Source organism: Typha latifolia, chromosome 7 (assembly GCF_019914945.1).
Source record: "Typha latifolia isolate L0001 chromosome 7, TyphaL0001v2, whole genome shotgun sequence".
Classification (NCBI taxonomy): domain Eukaryota; kingdom Viridiplantae; phylum Streptophyta; class Magnoliopsida; order Poales; family Typhaceae; genus Typha; species Typha latifolia.
The window spans coordinates 13,616,327-13,635,331 of record NC_133092.1 but is presented as its reverse complement, the minus strand read 5'-3'; the positions used below and the strand labels follow the sequence as shown (position 1 = coordinate 13,635,331).

Sequence of the window (19,005 nt, the reverse complement as noted above, 5' to 3'; positions counted from 1 at the left end):
TTGGCCATTTCGGCTTTGTTATCCTTGCTTATCCGGATATTTATCCGAAAATTTATCCGGAAATTTATCCGGGATTCTTTATACATTATTGACTCTTATTCCTCGTATATCTATCTTTAGTCCATTATTCTGTTTCATTCCAACCTCTCCTGTGTATATATAAACTTCCTCGCCGGTCGCCACTCCTCTAGACTTCACTCCCTTCTAAGGATTCGTTTTCGAAACCTCTCTTCCTCTCTTTTTCTCTCACCCAGGGTTTCCATCGGATTCCATGGCGGCGATGGAGACTGACCTCAACGTAGTCCCCTCCGGCGAGGGATCGAGCGCCGCCGGCCTGTCGTCGTCGGCCAAGAAACCGAAGCGATTCGAGATCAAGAAGTGGAACGCCGTCGCCCTCTGGGCCTGGGGTATGGGATGACCGCTTGAAAACCCTAGATATCTCCGACTCTCTTGCTTTCCCTTATCTTTTTTAGGCTCCATTTTAGGATTAGAGTTTCGATTCTTGACTCTATCTTCCTCATTCTTCGTGGATCGGCTTTCTTGATTCATTAACGGGTTGAATCTCTGCAGATATCGTCGTGGACAACTGCGCCATATGCAGGAATCACATCATGGATCTATGTGAGTGATATTTCCTCTTCTTCCTTCCATTTCTTGAGGTTAGGGTTTCAGTTTTCCTTTTTTGTGCTGATCATTCTTTTCCTGTTTTGTTTTGTTTTGATATCGTGATCTGGTTAGGTATCGAGTGCCAGGCTAATCAAGCGAGTGCAACGAGCGAGGAGTGCACGGTAGCTTGGGGTACGTATAGATTTGATCTTATACGCATTACAAGTTGGGTTTATTACTATTATTTTCAGTTGAGATATGTTCCAGCTTGATTAGGTGATAGTTGAAGGCATGCAGAGTTCTAATGCTCGGCTTTAAGATTTTTCTTAATATGAAATTCTTATTTTAGCTCCATGATGTTCTAATTTCCAACAAGTTTTTGCTTCAATTTAAGGGAAATGTTAATATGTGGTTTGCATGATTCTTCAAGAAGGATTTTTTTTGTGTGGCTTCTCTGATTGGACAACTTACGATTATGAGCGACATAATTTGCCCAAAAATATTGATGCTATTAATGATCTGCCACAAAACTGCAATTTCAGTTTTGTGAATTCAAACGGCATAAGGCAATTTTGTGATATAATCAAAGAGGAATTATGAGATAGGTACTTCAATGAATTTGCACCACTAAATTAGGCTTTCTATATGGAATATCAAAGATAAAATAGGATTGAAAAAATAAAAATAATAATCGAATTAGAGTGCTAGTACTGACGAAAACCAAGTAAAGTTTTTAAAAATTATGTAAACTTTTATTTTGATCCAGTAACAAGGATTTAATTCCTGGACATCAAATGATGATCCTGAAATGTTGGAGTAGTTAAGAGCCTTTTCTTATTAATGCTGTCTAGTTAAATGATAATTAATAATGGTATTTTTTTCTTTTTTCAATATTTAGCAAGTTTTAAGACATGTAAGGTAATATCTCATTGTGGAGCTTATAGATGAGATGAAAGTATTTTCGATGCTACTACATTTTTCCATCAGGAACACTCGATAGTGGAGATTGGGGTCTTGAAATTTAAAGGTTATGACTTATATTCTATTATATCTGGGTTTACTGGGTTGAGTTAATTGACTCATTTTTGGCAGATTTATATATATGTTTGTTGTCTTTAGATGATACTTATTTTAATCATGGGATAGATGATCGAGTTTATTCGATTATATAGTTTTGCAGAAATTCATTCTAGCACTCTGGTGAAAAGTCCTATTGATAGAGTTGTTTGTGATTGCTGGTCATAGTTATTTTTAGTTAACAATATTACTCTTAATTCTCTTGTTTCTTTCAATAAATCTAGTTTTGCATTCTTAATCTATTTGAACTGTACAACTTGTTTGGCACTTAGCGTGGCATGTCTTCATGCTATTTCTCACTAGGTATATCAAATGAGCTTGCTGGCTTGCCAGTAGTTGTCCTTGCCTCATTTCTCCTTGGGTTGTGCTCCTCCCTTGCTTATTAAATGAGCAAATCTCAGGCTCTAATTATGAGATATTTTAATAACAAGGGAAACTCAAGCCTCCCTTGGTTAGCTTGAGCCCAGCTCACATTTTCTTGTGTAGGAAAGATATTTATTCTATTCATTTCTTTTGATGTATTTTTGCTAGTGATATTACCTGATGGCTCTTGGCTGTTCAAAATTTAAGGTTAAACTTGCTACACAAATGTTTTTTTTTTTTCTTTCTAAGCTGTGCAAAGCTTTAGATGGAGAATAATTAGCCAGTCTTGATCTTGAGACAAGTTCAAGTTTGGCTTCTAGCAATTTGAAGCAGAGCCAAGTTTGGTTCTAGTGAGCTTCATAGTTCACACTGAGCTTCGCTTGTTTACACCCCCATTACTGACATTATTAAGTCTTGCCAACTGATTTTTGGAAGATTCTTGTGTAACTAGTGGACATAGAAAAATGTCTTTTATATGGGCCTATTTTTTCTAATGAGTTTAGCATTACATAGATACAAAAGGAGATGCATGTTTCTTTTTAAGTGCCATCCTCTACCTCCATATCTTTCTTAGAGCTAGATATTAGTTTCATATATATTTAAAATTCTGCTGTAGTTCCTCATTGCGAACCGACTATATTAAGTCTGGTTGCACCGAGCATGATCTTAAGGCTTCCTCATTGTGAACCGACTTTTTTAAGCCTGGTTGCACAAAGCATGATCTTAAGGCTTTTCTAGGGGTTTGACTTTAAAGTATGCTCTCTAATTCCCCCTGAGTAACCCCTTGCCTTTTCCTTACCACTCGATTCGTTTGACTGTTAGATGAAACCAGACCATTATTGCACCTTGTGTAAATTGAAGTCTTACAATATAAGAATTTCAAATTAGGATTTGCATTCTGGAACCAACTGCATACAATTCGAATACAGTTTAGAGAAGTCCAGTTACATTAGAATTAAATTTAACTGTTTCATGTAATTGGAATTAAACGTACTTTTCAATTTTGTTTGTTGCCAGAAATTAAACGTACTTTTCAATGTGTTTATTTTCCAACATTACCCTGGTTTTTAACCTCCCTCATTTGGAGGTCAGGATTCCTTTTTCTCTCTAAGGATTTGCACCTTCTTGACCTGGAGCTGTCATATTCTTCTTGTGTTAGTAGCCCCTTTTTCCTTGCTCTGTCTCTGAAGCTAGTCATGACTGTCAATACAAAAGTAACCGTTAGTTTTAGATCTTACCTGCAGCTTTTCATGTCATGTCTATGTATTAGCTCCCATCTTTCCTCATTTTCTTGGAAGATGGGCAGCAGATAGTAAATAGCTACCATAAGTTAGCTATTTGTTCAAATATCCTTAGAAAGGCATTCAATATCCTGAACCCAATTGTGAGTCATGTTCGCAAATTGTGCAAATTGTAAAACAAGATCCAATGATATAGGATAATTTGTTAAGATATCATCTCATTATCCATTTGGAAGAGAAGAACAGGGTTCATGCAATCCTATCAAATACTCCCAAATCAATTAGAATCTAACAAGTTCTTTCAAAATATCAGAATTGAGAAAAATTAGAAATATATATGATAGCATTCCAGGATTTCATGTTCGGTGGGCAGGCTCTTAGGAATTCTTTTCCCCTATCTTATGCATAGTATAGACCCAGTTGCTTGTGTCATCCATCTGCAAGACAGTCTGATTTATTTGTAAGCTGAGCTTGAGTGAGATGAGCTGGGCTCAAGTTATTTGACTCTGCTTGAAATCAGTAGAAGCAGAGCTCAAGCTTAAAACCAACTTGATTGAGAGACTGATTGAGCGCCACTTGCTCAAATATTTTTCTTGAGCTCTGCTCAGTCCAGAAAAAGAAATTAGAACTCTATTTGCAGGCTTGTAGCATTTTTGAGCTAGGTGCAGTTCCTACAACTTTTGGACTTTGTCAAGAGGATAATAAGTCAATGAAAAGATTTTTGTTTCTCAATGAGAGATTAAGGAGCTAGGTGCAGTTCACAATATCATGACTTTCATGATTCAATAATTATGCTGCATTAGTGCAGGAAGGACTCTTTATGATCTTACCAGCTCTACTTTTTAATGTAGTATGAACTTGTTTGATATTCATGTGCATATGTAGGTTCTTAAAGATATATATACATAGACATTTATGCGCATGATAGAATGCGGATATGCACCCGCATCCTCATATGACCGCCAATAATTGCATGCCTTCATCTGCATACAAAAGAAATATGTTGTAATATTGAGATATCTATACCGCTTGTAATATTTTTTGTTGATTAAGTTTATTGCTGCAAATTATCACACTTGAAAATATTTATTGAGTAATCCTATGATTAGAAAGTAGCATCCATTTGTGGATAGTATACTATGAAGATGATTCTCCATATATTATATTGCAAATCTATTTATTAGTTTATTATAATAAAATATTCAATATACTAGAGGTAAATTACTTATAATATTTTGCTAGACTACATATGCACCATGCGGTGGATGCTTTGCATAGCATTGGATACATATAAATTATACATGTCCATTTTTCATTTTGCATTATACATTATACATTATACATCTTACATGATTACACTTTACACTGCACTGTGCACACTATGCATGATACACAAGATGAACTATACATCCTACATACTATACTCCAGACAAACTATACGTACACCCTCTGTATTATAATCTGGACAAACTATACATTGTACATATTGTACACTGTACACTAGATACATTGCACAGATTATACAGTATACATTATACTAGCACTAGACAAAGTACACTTCACAGACTACAATATACACTAGACAAACTATGCATTGTCCAGACACTACATTATACACATTATGCAATATATAACTATATGCACTATATAGTGTACACCATGGACAATATACTATAATATGCTATATGAAAACTAAACAGTAATTATACAATATACCTTATACACTATATATTCTGTGTACTATGTAAAATATTCACTAAATACTATACAATATACACTATGTTCTATATACATTATGTGCAGTACACACTACAACTCTACATACTATATAATATATGCTATATACTGTATGATACACTAAACATGCTAGACACTATGTACATTGTACATTGTAGTATGCAATATACACCGTGCACTGAAGTACAATATACACTATAGTATAGAAGATACACAATATACTAGACAATATAAATTGTATACTAAACTATACACAACATACCCTACACACTATATACAATATAGGCTATACTCTATGGATAGGGGTGAAAATTGATCCAATACGGGTTGGATAATGCTCAACCCACTTCTAGATCCATATCTGATCGGGATGGAGAACAAATTTTAAAACCATATTCTAGCTAAAAAGATATGGATAATTTTCGAAAGACAATTAGTTGTAAATGGATACAGATCGAATTTTAAACAAATTATGACATTTTTTTTGACACAACTAACCTAGAATATTACAAGTTAAATTTTTTTTGCATATTAAACACATATAAAATTAGCAAAATCAAACAATATATAATACATCATTAGTAACAATATCATTATTTACCATTTAAATAAGCAAACTAAAAACTGTAAATTATTCAAAAAATATACAGGTAAACGGATATATGATATATGGATCCGTATTCGAAAAATTGTACCCGACTTATATTTGTATCCTAATTTTTTTTTTTGAAAAATCTTCTGAATCCGTATTCGGGTCGGGTAAGAAAATTTTACCTGTATTTGATCCGGATCGGGTTGAGTTAGAGTTAATCCGACCCATTTTCACCCCAATCTACGGACCAAAGCCTACAAACTATTCACTAGAATTATACACGCTAAGCATTGTATAGTGCACACCATACAACTATGTTTTGTAATATATAGTTATATACAATATATACAGTATTCGCTACACAATATTCGCTATAGTTATATACAATAGTGCACATAGGGGTGTAAAACTTCAGCTTAATTCTTAAGCAAACAATGGTTTATGTTTTCGCTGCTGCTTAATTTCTTCCGAGTGGGTCTTAAGCTGACATGCATAATTAAATCAGGTGTTTGCAATCATGCGTTCCACTTCCACTGCATTAGTCGGTGGCTGAAGACACGACAAGTGTGCCCTTTGGGTAACTGCCCTTCTTACCTCCTGTTTTTTTTTTTCTTTTATGAAATCAATTTTTTGGTTCTTTCTGACTTCAGCTGACTCTCCAGACAATAGCGAGTGGGAGTTCCAAAAGTACGGTCATTAATTGCTCAACGGTGCTTTTATGCGGCAACTATCCATAACAAAAAGATCGGAGTCCGGATTATTGTTGCTTTAAGCATGGCTATATCGATGCTTTTTTTAACTTGGTTGACTTTGTAAAGCGTGCGTTCTCTTCTTTGGTGATCCTGTCCTTTCTTTTGCTTTGTCTGCGTGAAGTTTGATTTGCGAAAAAACGGTATAATGCTAGTCGTGTTCTCAATCTGCAGTACTTCACCAAATTGGTTGCAAGCATCAACTGTTTACACTGTCCAAGTCTGAGCTGAGTATTGCTGCTTTGCTTGGAAGTTTTTTTTGAGTATAATACAACACCTAGAATGACTATACTCTTGATTATTTTCTGTGCTTCCTCTGATGGCAAGCCAGGAAAATACTGTACAAATAAATTAATATATGGCTACATCGTCTACTGATCAACTTTACAGAAGGCCATTCTCCACGCAACACCAAAAATTGATAAAATAATAAGCATAAAATATACGAAGCCTCCAAAAACACGTGTTGGATAGGCCTCATTTATGAGGATATCCCATTGTTGTCCTCTCTTTAATCTGCCGTTCTAACTGAAACACAACAAAATCAAGGCGTATTTAGTACCTTCAACATGAAATAGAAAAAAATTTATATTAAGAACATTAATCCCAATGATATTTCCGACAAATACCTGAGCATTTTTCAAGTTTAACTTCTGCACCTCCTCCGCAAGTTTTGTGTTGCTAAAATTGCAGCAAGTTTCAGACAACAGCAAAAAAATAGTGACATGCTTGATTGAAAAATAGAGCATTACGTACCTTTGTTCCAGATGAGCAACATAAGCCTGCAGTTCCTTCACATTCTCGGAGGCTCCTGACGGCTGTATATGAATAGATCAAAGTTACTGTCGGTCCAAGCTATTCAATGGAACTAATCAATGAAACAGCCAAGTACAGTAAATACTATTGACTATCTTTTGCATCTGGTATTCCTAACTAAAAACAATGTACTTAACACTCGTGAACTCTAAAAAAGGTTTAGGTTATTTCTTCACCTAGATGATGCCATTTAATATACCAACAAGGCTAAGGGATCCTACAAAATAGACTCATGAGACTACAGCAGAATTTACGATTTACTAAAGACGCTCCTGAAGGTTTTTGCACCTAATAAAACCAGGGGAGAACTGTCGAAAATACACACCTGTGATAAATCACTAGTGCCAGGAACTTCTGTATGCAAGCCTGCCTCAGACAGTGTTGAATAAGATAGTCAGTTTTAACAAATTTAAGCTGAATGATGGGAGAAAAAAAAGATATCCTGTCATGATACATACCAGGTATTTGCTCAATACATGTGATCAAATTATTCAGTAATTCCTGCCAAATGCAGAATATAACAAATAAATACTATAGCCAGTAAATATCAAGCAAAATGAAAGAAAGCTCTGGAAACATACCTGCTGCAAAACATTTTGCTGCAACAAAAATTGCAATGAAGGAAGAAGTGACACAGCACTGACAGGATGTTTTCTTGGTGCTCCAACCACTTGGTTCGATAAGCTGGTTCCTGCTGAACTTATCTAAGAGATGATAAAATATAAGGTTCTACATGTAATAAGGACTTCCATATTATTCCAAAAGAGAAGATTTTTTATGCCCTAAATTCTGTTTACTATTTAAATGATATCAATTTGAGTAACTAAGTACCTTTCTATTCGCTTCCTCGGAAGTAACTTTAAACCGCCCCTTACGTTGGACGACTTTTCCTTCTGTTGATTCCTCTTGTGCTGATACTGCAACAACAAAGCAATAGTGATTGATAGAAAAAAAAGGAGAGAACACTTAAAAGAGTACCCGGTGGGGAAGGAGAAAGAGAAGTAGATATTTGCAAGAGATAAATGTTAACAACACCATACCTGATGAAGAGTTATATGAATCTCTCTTTTGACGGAACAGTAGAGGGCCACTATGGTTCCTCTCCTGTTGATATTTCCGATGCAAATCACCCCTTTGAAATGTTACAAAACAAGTATGAAAATGTTGCATAGATAGAAAAATTATAAAGGAACAGGACAATTAAGAAACTAATAGACCAAGAATAATAGGCAGAATATTTAAACTATTTTTAGTTTCAGTTTACATGATATCAATAAAGAAGATCAGCATATCATGATTCCTTTACATTGTTGTTTGCAAATTTCTTGAAGCACACAAAATTACAAGAAACCACCAGACCTGTGTGTATGGAGTTGGGCTACAACCTTTCTGTTAGAACTTTCAAACATGTTTTAAGACCTTTTTACCCATTGATTCTCCCTTGAGACAATGAAGAGATACCCAGAGAGAAAAAAAGACAAGAAAAAGAAAAAGAATTAGTAGGGACCAGCTGCTATAGTTCAAGTGCTGATCCCCCTTCCTCACCATTATGTGTCTCCAACCATGATCATGCAAATCCAATAAGAAATGTAAGAATGGAAAAGAGAGAGAAAAGGAAACCAAAAGTACAGCAATTGTAGCTGTAACTAAATAGGGCTATAGCCCACACAACCCCTCCTAATTGTTCAATGTCTCAACAACAAGAGGAAAAACGAGAGAGAAAAGAGAGAATCTGAATGATTCCTCTCCTCCTAATTGTTCAATATCTCGACAGCAAGGGGCAGTGAGTCCCTCCTCTCTAATTCGCCCAGTTTCTCTTTCTTCTCTTAACCCAGGATAATGAAAGAGTTAGTTTTGCCCAGTGGTCAAAACTGTTTGGTTTCAGCAGAAACCTACTGTAGCCCACCAAAACTTATAGGTTTATTGGTTTCAGCCTATTCTTTTGGGCCGGGACTGGCTGACCAATCTATATTGGCCGATATGGATCTGCTTTAACCAATTTCTAAAACTAAATTGCATTACATATACCCCTCTCATATATGTCATAAATACACTGTTTCATCTCAAATGAGCATCAGCAGCTTGGTACTTTCACCAAATTGTTTGATAGTATCATAACTTTTGATATCGCGTTAAAGCTACTTTGCTTTACATTCTGAAGCATGGAAATGTAAAGGTTCAAGCTATGAAATAAATGACTAATCATATAAACTTTAAAGCAGATGAAACAGAATTTAGAAAAGGTCACAGTTTGCAGGACCTATGACATGAAGAGTTCAATAAGTAGTATGATTACCTCTCTGTATCCCCAGCATTATTCCTGTAAGGAGAAAGAACATGCTCTGGGAGAAGAGAACCGCTTGAAAATTTTTGGCGTCCAAGAGAGTTCATATTTGAGGGCACAGAGAAACTCCTTTCCATCTCTTCACCATTACACTTAACAGATTTTAATTCCACCAAATCTGACGATTGATGAGAAGGAATCGGAAGATCTGAACTTGCCTCCCTCTTCCAATTAGGACTGGTAGAATTGGCATCATCATCACAAACATCAAAACATTCTCTACATCAATTGAATCAGAAATGAAATTAGTACAATTTAATAAAATCTGCTTCCTATAACATTAGTTTCTAACCAGTGATTCCTAAGTCCTACTTTCATCACAGAACTGTTGAAAATGAATGACCTAAAAAGGCTATATATTTAAAATCAGAAGATGAGTATCAAAAAGTTTGGTACTCTCATATTATGTTTTATTTCTAAAATTAACGAACAAAATATTACATCAATTCTATGCAACCTCAATCACTTCATTAGATACTCTCATGTAGAACCTTGATGTTTTTAACTTTTTATGAATACTGGAAACCTTACTAGTTGAGGGACATCTGCGTATCTATAATATTAATTCTTTCTTTGCTTTCAGCAAAAAGGCAATGAGAAAAGACAGAGTAAAGTCCAGTTAGCCTTGCTGGACGGAATCAGCAAGAAGGGTTTCTAATATGAAGAAATTTTGATTAGTACTTTTGAGCAGCTGAAAAGGACATACTTGAGTGCCTGAAGAGGACGAGTTGGAAATACAGAGGCAAATGGACCCTCCAAATCCTGAAGTTCCTGTAGCTCCTCCTGAAGAAGTATAAAAGGTGATGGAATGATCTACAAAACAAGGGTTGGAAAGGAAAACAATTTGAAGGGAAAAATAATAATAATAATGAGATTGATACCTCCACACAACTTGCAGCATTACTATGGTTACATCTTTCGGAGGGAAATTGCTGTTGAAAATCAACATCTTCAAGATCATCCATTAACTTAGGGTTATATTCTACATCTTCTGGATGGAAGATGTCATCTGAAGTATCTAGCTGCAAAAGCATGATTTGAAAGGAAAGAAGACTTAATCACTGTCTTTTCCTTCAACTGATAATAACATAAGCATGGCAGCCTTTTAATTTGTGTTAAAAACTGGAAAGGGACCTCCTTACAAGTGCAGCCTGAGCTTTCAAGTCCTCCAGATTAAAATTCCAACCACTGATTCCCCTTATGTATTCTTGCTGCAAAGTAACGTATTTAACACCATCACCAAAAATATCAAAATAGAAAGCATAAAAGTCCGACGTGCAATTCTCGACTGATACAGAAGAATTCCCAATGGTTTTTCATACAGGTACTTAAGTGAAAAGCAATCAATTGCATCACAGATGTAACACGAGAATTGCAACAAGGTTAGATGCTTTGACCAGATGGTGAATGCCATGTAACGAAAGACAACCACATGAAAGAGGAGCAAAATTTCTACTCACAGATGGAAAATAAAGATAATAGTGTCATGTAGTAACTTCACCTGTGACAGTTGTTCCTTATCTCCAGACAAAACCTTGTTTTGCATAAGAAATTCAGCCTCCTTACCCTATAAATGGAAGTCCAACTGTGATATATGAATATAAATAAAGCAATAGTTCCAGATCAGAGGTTCATAGATAAACACCTTTAGTTGCCTAAAACGATCACCAAGTGGAGAAAGGCCTTGAAGGATATTTCGTCGAAGATACTCACTTGAACGAGCATGCTTAAAGAAAGGGTGCTTCATAAGCTTTTCTGAAGTGGGCCGCTTCTTTGGGTCCTTGACTAAGCATGTAGCCACCATATCTTTGAAAGACTACAGAAAAGATAGCACTTCAAAAATCACAGTCAAAAGTTACTTATGCTGTAAGTTTTCAATGTAGAAGAAAACCTTTGAAAATCGTTTATCCCTTTCATAGTCAAGACCGGGTGGTGCATTTTGCAAGGTCATAAGCAACACCTACAATAAGAAAAAGTAATATGTATCTTTACAGACATACCGGAAAAATATTTGACATGCTTAATGCCTCTATATGGTTTCTTATTCAAACTGACCTTCATTGGAGGGTACTTGGAAAACGGAGCATGACCATGGGCAAGCTCTAATGCTGTTATGCCAAATGACCAAATGTCTGCTCTGTTTACACAAGATAGTAGAGGATGATATAAGGTGAAAATAGGAACATATATCAAAGAATATGTAGTTAAATGGACTTAACATGTCCCAACTAGATAGTTGTCCACTCACTTAAAATCATAACCATGTAATTGCTGCATAACTTCAGGAGCCATCCTGCAAAAATGTAAGAGAAGATAAGGAGGGTGAGCTTCAATGTACTAAATCAGCACTATTATCACATTGCCAAAAACAAAATGGAGTAAATTTGAAAAGCTCACCAACATGGAGTCCCAACAAATGTATTTCGTGATCGTTGCCTATCACCAGTATCAAACATGCAAGCTGAGACTCCAAAATCTGCCAGCTTAACATCTCCATTAGCATCAATTAAGATATTCCCAGCCTGAAAAGAAAAGGGTGGAACAACCTCAATATATTGGGAAAAGTGGTGCATAAATGTATATATATTATACCCATATGTAATAACCCAATTGTATATGGAAGATGGATAAACAGTTAATATAGTAGACGAAAAGTCAGAAAAGAACCAAACATAAAAGCTACTACTATAATTGTCATCGACCATGAAGTCTATAAAGACAATTTCTTTGCCACACTCATTTGACACACATATTTACCCAGCAATGTAAAATATCTAGAGTACCAGCTAATTATACTTGTCCCAGGAAGGCAATTTGACAGGGAAAAAGAACTTGGAATGAAAGCTACTAGATTGACTTCCAGTTGGCAACCTTCCCACAAATAAGCTAAACATGTCACTTGAGTGAAAAATTATTAGTTATGACATCTGGCATTTCTTCTGGGCGAGAAATTATAAGCTCTCTTTAGTATTAATACCAGCTGCCAACTTTATGGTTATCAGGTTATTAGGCCAGCAAGTTATATACGAATAAATGAAAAGCAAATGAATAATTCAAGAAGAGAGAATTTTTTTATTCTCTGAATTGAAATACTCTATCTTTTGTGCTTCACAATGGCACCTTGAGCCCAAGATAGACCACTAAATATGCATGGACCACAAACAAAAACCATAACTCAATTTAACCCATTTGGCACGCATTTGGTCATAAAAGGGTTAATCTGTAAATAGAAAAGACAACGAAAGACAACAGAGTCAAATTTTACATAATTACCTTAACATCTCTATGAATGTGCCCATCAGAATGGAAATAAACAAGAGCTTTCAGGACCTCACGTAACAGAGTTGCTATAACTGCCTCCTCAAAACCTTCTGGATATGAAGATTTCATAATATGAAGAGCAGATCCTCCAGCCATGTAAGGCATCACAACCCAAAGATTATGCTCTACTATGAAAGAGCAATGTGCACGAAGAACGTTTGGATGATCAATCAAGATCATTGTCTGTACTTCCCTTCTTATTCCATCCTGTAAAATTAGAGAATCACAAAGAGATTATAAAAAGAAACAAAGGATGCACCACCTTTGAAAAATGATATTTTTAGCACCAGATAATAAAGATTCACCTTATACCAGTGGAAGAAAGATCCACTACCATGATTCTCAGATGCATCTCTAGATTTTTCATATTAGAGTAGCAAACAATCAAAGAATTAGATACTTTCTGCTTTAAGCATCCAGAGAGGCTAAAAAAAAGATACAACTGAAAGTTTCTCTTCTTGTAAACATATTACCATTAGAAGATAATGACCTATCAGGAACAACAAAATCCATGAAAATTATCAAATAAAGAAATTATATATATATATGGTTGAGACCTATTCAAGGCCTCCCATGTTCCTCAATAATTGCTATTTAATTTTTCTCCACTTCTCCGCCATTGTTGGAAATTGTGTGATAGAGAAAAGGAATGTTTCTTAAGCAAAGTAAGGAATTTCTTTTCAGATATTAGTCCACTAATCATCAGCAGTTACAGGAACCCTTCCTATTACCATAACAATTCCTTAAACTCTTACACTCTTAGCTGAGATATCATACAGCAACCTTAAAAACAGATGTCTTACTGTAATCATGTGATGTTCTCCAAGATAGGAGACCTCATCATCCCCTTGGCAATGTTTCAAACAGTCAGTGGACATGTCTTTAACCTCCTCATGTCACCATTTTCGGCAAAGAAGCTCTAGTGAATCCCCTTCACCCAAAGTGTCAATTTTAAAGAAATAGCAACTTCATTACTTGAATTTTGACAATATTTTAGCCTCGATCTTTAAATACAGAATGTACCCAACCTCCATGCTTTTGCAGTTTCTATATCAAACTTCAGTTTATAATATCTTTAGCCTTTCTCCCCTTACATTTTGAAGATATTTGACTTATTTCCTTTTCTTAATGCACAATAACATATTCTGATCTTGTTATGTGATTGATTTGGTTAGGATGCATCTTGCTTTGCCATTGCTCCTATGATCCAGTAGACAAGCGACATGTATTGAACTTTTACTATCTTCCATACAAGGGAAGAGATATATACAATTAACAGTTAAACCCATTATTTGATATATTTCACATTGAGGAAATCCACCATTATTAGCAAATGCAAACAGAGGAACAAAATGAAAATATCAATCTATGAACACATTGTTGCCTACATCTAAAGAAGTACTTGGATGCCACCCTGAGAACAGAGCTAGGAATAAAGGGAAAAGTCAACAAGAAAAAGAAAAATAACTGAGTCTGGAAGGACACCGGGTAGAAGTAATGGAGCATGAAATTATGTGGGCAAACATTGTGGAGCAGTGAGTACAAACAAGTTGAGAATGTACACGAAAGAAAAAAAAAGTACATGAAAGCAAGGAAATCTAAGCTACATATCTACCAAAGCGAAAAACTCAAACTTCCAATAATAATAGCAAAAAACTAACTTACCAGATCATTATTGCACTTCTCAAGGTCAAGAACTTTAATAGCAACTATCTCATTTAGTGGAATACAGAGAGCCCTGTACACTGTAGCACTAACACCTTCTCCAATTTCCTCGTACAACTTGTAATCTTTAGGATTGACCGGAAATCTCTTCTCAGATTCATGTTCCATCATTCTCTCTTAGAGGACATCATTAACGATCTTCATGCCCTAAAATTCCCATGATGCATAAATAAGTTAAAACTAGAAGGAAATACTTAAGAAAAAATAAAATCCAGTTTGATAATCTTTCTTCTCCCTCCAAGATGATATCCCAAGGTAGTTTTGGCAATTACATGGAGGTGAATGGTGCCTCAGTTTTTTCATGCATGTGGACAGAGCTGAATTCAAAGATATAACTGCACATATTTCTACATATATAGTATGTTAGCAAAACTCAAAAGTAGTTTCAGTACTAACAATTTTCATTTTGCTCTTCAACAGTGACTGCAGCTTAATGATTGAGAACTGCATCTCTAGAGCATGGCCATTGATAACTATCAACATGAAAAAGAGGCACCTTACTGGAACCTCTAATATGGAAAGAAAATGGATATCTATGACAAGGACGAATCAAAATCATCTCATGCTGTAACTCTGAACTTTCAACTAATTCAGCACTGAAATCAAGCACTGCTATGGCATGACAATGTATCTGCAAAAATTTTATAAAAAAAAATGAACCAGTATGCTATAATAGCCAAGAATCATTAAATTAAAGTCATCAACTTTTACTCAACGAAATAGCAAGGAACAAAAGAAACATAAAAAGGGAACAAAACTAAACCAAAATTAACAAAAGAGAAGGCACTTGATATAATGCGAAATTCAGGATAAGTTAAGCAAGAAAAAGACATTCTATGTTGATTGGTGAGAAAATAAAAATATTTGACACAAATTAAAAAGAACATGAAGAATAAATAAAACCAAAGACTGAGAAAAAAGAATGAAGTAGGAAATCCAATAAATGCTCCATTAAGAGACTTATACTATATCGTTATACCTAGGGGTGTAAACGAGCCGAGCTTGAGCGAGATTTGAAATTGAAGTTTAGCTCGAGCTCAAGACGAGCCTAATAACATGGGCTCGGCTCGGCTTAGTAAGATTATCGAGCTGGCACGACTCTACTCAAACTGGCTCAGTTTTTAAAAAAAAAATTTATTTCGTGTTTACTTCATAGCTACAATATTACAGCCTTTTGAGAGTTGGGCACACATAAAGATGAATTCATGATTCATAACTCTTCATTTCCCGATGTGAGACTAAATTCATTCAACCAATTAAAAAATTAATCTTTCTATATGTAAAATCTAGGATTCGAACCCTAATCATCCAATTTGAAATCGAAGGGCATTATAAACTATGCTACAACACATTATTCTAAATTTTAAAAAAGACAGCGTACAGTATATTACATTAAAGAAATATATATTGAGCTAATTCGAGCCAAGCTCGAGATCCAGTGGAGACAGTGTGAGGCCTGTAGCTCAGAGGATTAGAGCATGTGGCTACAAACTACAATGTTGGGGGTTTGAATCCGTCCTCAGTCCTCACCCATAGCCTTCCCAAAAGGGAAGGACCTTTAAAAACCTAGCTCAGCTTGGCTCATTTAAAGCTCAAGCCAAGTTCGAGCCAAGCTTATGATCCTTGCATTCCAGCGAGCTTTTTTGACAGCCCTAGTTATAACCCCACCAGCAGCAAACACCACCACCACCCATTAATGAATCTTGTCATTGACAAGTATAGCCATCAAATCAGTTGTTTTTATTTTAGATGTTGCATCATAACCTATTGATCTTAGATCATAATCAGTTATTACAGATGCAGCAGCAAAAATAAGGCAGCCAAAAAGGTGAAAAAAGATTGAACTAAAAACTTATAATAGAATTAAGATATCCATGGTGAAGGAACTTAAATCTGACCAGCAACAGAAAAAAAAACATAGCTAGCAACCACGCCACTAATGAACCTTGCTTTGACATGTATGTCAATCATGTCAGCTTATATTATTGTAAATGCCACATCACAACTTTCATCTTTGCCAGATCCTATGACGAATTATCATAAAGTAGCCAACCCCGCACTAAACAAAACATACAAGCAGGCAATTAATAAAAAATTTCAATAAAGGGTGTTCCTAGTGCATGAGACTTTGGCTTACATGGTTCGGTGAGGGGAAATGTAAGTAGCCATACCGTCATCTCTAAATAAGTTGTTTCCAAGGCTTGAGCCCATGATCACTTGGATGCGGCTAATTGCAAAACCTTATGATGGAAGACAATGCCGCATCAAAGAAATGTAGCTCTTCGAATAAAAGGCACTTGCATTTAGTCTAAAAGTCCATATATTATGATAATGAACTTTCTATGGATCTTGATGGAGAGGAAAGGCTCACCTATTAAGCTTCCTACCACTATTTAACAAGACAGAATCTGCTATTAAACTTATGCACTCAGGTCAGGGTTTACAACTCACCAAGGCAGCAAGGCCTAGTATACCTAATTACTTCTTTGCTTCTCCTAGTTGGTTTGCTTACTCAAAAAGCCCACAACTTAATAAAATCATGCCAGAGTCAGACGGCCTCCTTTCTATTAATCCCTTACTTATTGAGCTTAAAAATAAGAAGCCATATCTAATCAACCCAAATTGTACACTAATTAGTATCGAAACTAGCAAAATAAACAAATATCGAACACAACCAATGTAGACTCCTATGGACTTAGGGCCTTTTGAAGAATGAAGACATTTAAAATTAATTCAGACATCCATCTAATGTCTCCAACACATCCAAGTGTATCATTTAAGAAACTAGGCAGCACTAAATCTTGCCTCTAGTTAGTCAAAATGACATTGCAACTAATAAGGTAAGTATTTGTTTATTACCAATTATTAATGGTAAGTATCGAGCAGCATGCCTTGTGCACCTCAATATAAAAAACCTTAATTGTATCAAACAACTGGTACTGGTGATCTTATGAGTATCACCTTTCCTGGGTACTCTTTATTAAGTGCAGTGGCCTCAGATTCTAGAGGTTATCACAAGTTATTGTCTGAGAGAAATTTCACCAATATATGATCTTCAACAGTAATGCCGAGGTTACAGAAAGCTGTAGCAAAATATCGTGGATCATTATCTTGATTTGTAGCTGAAATCTTAGGATATAAGGGAAGATAAACAATAGGTCAAGTACAAACATCTAAAAAGATAAGAAGGTATGCCGTTGGTTTAATTTTGATGTCAAGCAATAGTAATCAACGATGAGATGATTCGTGATATAGACAGTACAGGACACTGATACATCAACAAGGCAAATGTATTGAAAAATATTGCACATGTGCAGGCATGTATGAACATCTATATATATATAAACAAATACGCAGAGTAAAACAAAATGTTCAGTTCTCTTTCACAGAAAACACATGACCTGCCCAATCAACTCATGGCATTCTTCATCAACTGCAGTCAAACTTCAAGAAAGCCCAGGAAACGCTCAAATTCTACCCAATCAACTCAACGTATCGTTCATGAAATGCAACAAACCAACAACAAGAAACCTCGAAGCACCACAAAAGTAGCCAAGAAATCAACTCAGATATATGTAAGGAAGAAAAGAAGAAGATTCATCAAGGGGATGCGCACCTAGGGTTAGGGTTTCCTTCAAGAGTCAAAGAATCGACGACAGGCGAATCGAGCCTTGATCGAGAGACGGGAAAGAAGACGAATCGGAGCTCCGAAAAGATCAAAAGATCTCCTCCCTCCCTCTCTCTCTCCCTCTCTCTCTCTCTCTCTCTCTGTAGAGGAGGGTAGATGGGATCGCCGCTTAGGATCTGGCCTCCTCCTTCATCATCACCCCCCAAATCTCTCCCCTCTCTTCCCCCTCCCGGCGCGATCGGGATTTTTTCTCTTTTCCTTTTGGTTTTCTCTCTCTCTCTCTCTGTCTCTCTCTTTTTCTTTTTTTCCTTTTTTTCCCCTTCTTGCTGTAAGCGGAAAGAGATTAGCCTTTTTTAAGGGGGGGCCTTTTCGCCTTAATTTCTCTCGTGGAGAGGAGAGAGAAAAAAGATCAAACCCTCGTTTTAATTTCCAGAGAGGCGGCAGTGTGAGATGCCGGTCCCTGGTTGGATCCTCCCTATCTTAGCTGGAACAGGCAACAGCTTCACTTGCCTGACGTGGTGTGGCCCCCACCCCCCCCCCTCCCCACTTAAAATGCTTATAGAATGGCGGCGGCACAGTAAAGGGAAGGGTTAATTACATTTTTGACCCTATCACTTTCACCTCCCTGAGAAAAAAAACATACATTTACTGAAATTTAAGTACAAACGAGCCCTCTTATTTAAGGACCAAATTTTATTATAAAATTAATTAATTAGTTAATTGATGGATAAAAATATTGTTAGAAATAGAATATGAAAAATATATAGAACGAGGAGGAAGAGGGGAAACATTTTTTTTCTCCAATT

At 35.9% G+C, this 19,005-nt stretch overlaps 2 protein-coding genes across 6 annotated transcripts; one reads left to right on the top strand and one right to left on the bottom strand.

The window, feature by feature from the left end:
* The first annotated feature begins 137 nt into the window (after positions 1–137).
* On the top strand, positions 138–6,551 carry LOC140792367 (RING-box protein 1a-like). The gene is made up of 5 exons (XM_073143325.1): positions 138–407; positions 571–621; positions 739–798; positions 6,122–6,193; positions 6,279–6,551. Exons 1-5 carry the CDS (start codon positions 272–274, stop codon positions 6,314–6,316), a joined length of 357 nt encoding a protein of 118 aa, XP_072999426.1. The 5' UTR covers positions 138–271; the 3' UTR covers positions 6,317–6,551.
* A 97-nt stretch (positions 6,552–6,648) lies between these two features.
* LOC140792365 (uncharacterized) lies at positions 6,649–18,524 on the bottom strand. Of its 5 annotated transcripts, none has more exons than XM_073143321.1 (22): positions 18,188–18,524; positions 14,968–15,202; positions 14,512–14,718; positions 12,799–13,053; positions 11,923–12,047; positions 11,774–11,818; positions 11,581–11,662; positions 11,417–11,485; positions 11,171–11,341; positions 11,027–11,092; positions 10,668–10,736; positions 10,407–10,547; positions 10,232–10,308; positions 9,478–9,744; positions 8,222–8,313; positions 8,013–8,098; positions 7,763–7,885; positions 7,640–7,682; positions 7,507–7,547; positions 7,122–7,183; positions 6,995–7,046; positions 6,649–6,893 (listed from the first exon to the last, which is right to left on the bottom strand). In XM_073143321.1, the coding sequence occupies exons 3-22, from the start codon at positions 14,680–14,682 to the stop codon at positions 6,843–6,845; spliced, it is 2,088 nt and encodes a 695-aa protein (XP_072999422.1). In that variant the 5' UTR covers positions 14,683–14,718; positions 14,968–15,202; positions 18,188–18,524; the 3' UTR covers positions 6,649–6,842. The 5 variants fall into 5 exon arrangements, 4 of the variants coding, with proteins under 4 accessions (XP_072999422.1, XP_072999423.1, XP_072999419.1 ...); XM_073143322.1 differs by lacking the exon at positions 14,968–15,202 and adding an exon at positions 13,152–13,200; XR_012109745.1 differs by lacking the exon at positions 14,968–15,202 and having other exon boundaries at positions 8,222–8,285.
* Between the last annotated feature and the right edge of the window lie 481 nt (positions 18,525–19,005).

Bases quoted from the DNA above. Each gene is read 5' to 3' on its own strand.
- LOC140792367 (XM_073143325.1), top strand. From the start codon at position 272: ATGGCGGCGATGGAGACTGACCTCAACGTAGTCCCCTCCGGCGAGGGA. The intron at 408-570 runs GTATGGGATGAC...GAATCTCTGCAG, and splicing joins CGTCGCCCTCTGGGCCTGGG to ATATCGTCGTGGACAACTGC. The intron at 799-6,121 runs GTACGTATAGAT...TAATTAAATCAG, and splicing joins GGAGTGCACGGTAGCTTGGG to GTGTTTGCAATCATGCGTTC.
- LOC140792365 (XM_073143321.1), bottom strand. From the start codon at position 14,682: ATGATGGAACATGAATCTGAGAAGAGATTTCCGGTCAATCCTAAAGAT. The intron at 12,048-12,798 runs GTAATTATGTAA...TTTTCTTTTCAG, and splicing joins ACATTCATAGAGATGTTAAG to GCTGGGAATATCTTAATTGA. The intron at 8,099-8,221 runs GTATGGTGTTGT...TTGTTGTTGCAG, and splicing joins TTCATATAACTCTTCATCAG to TATCAGCACAAGAGGAATCA.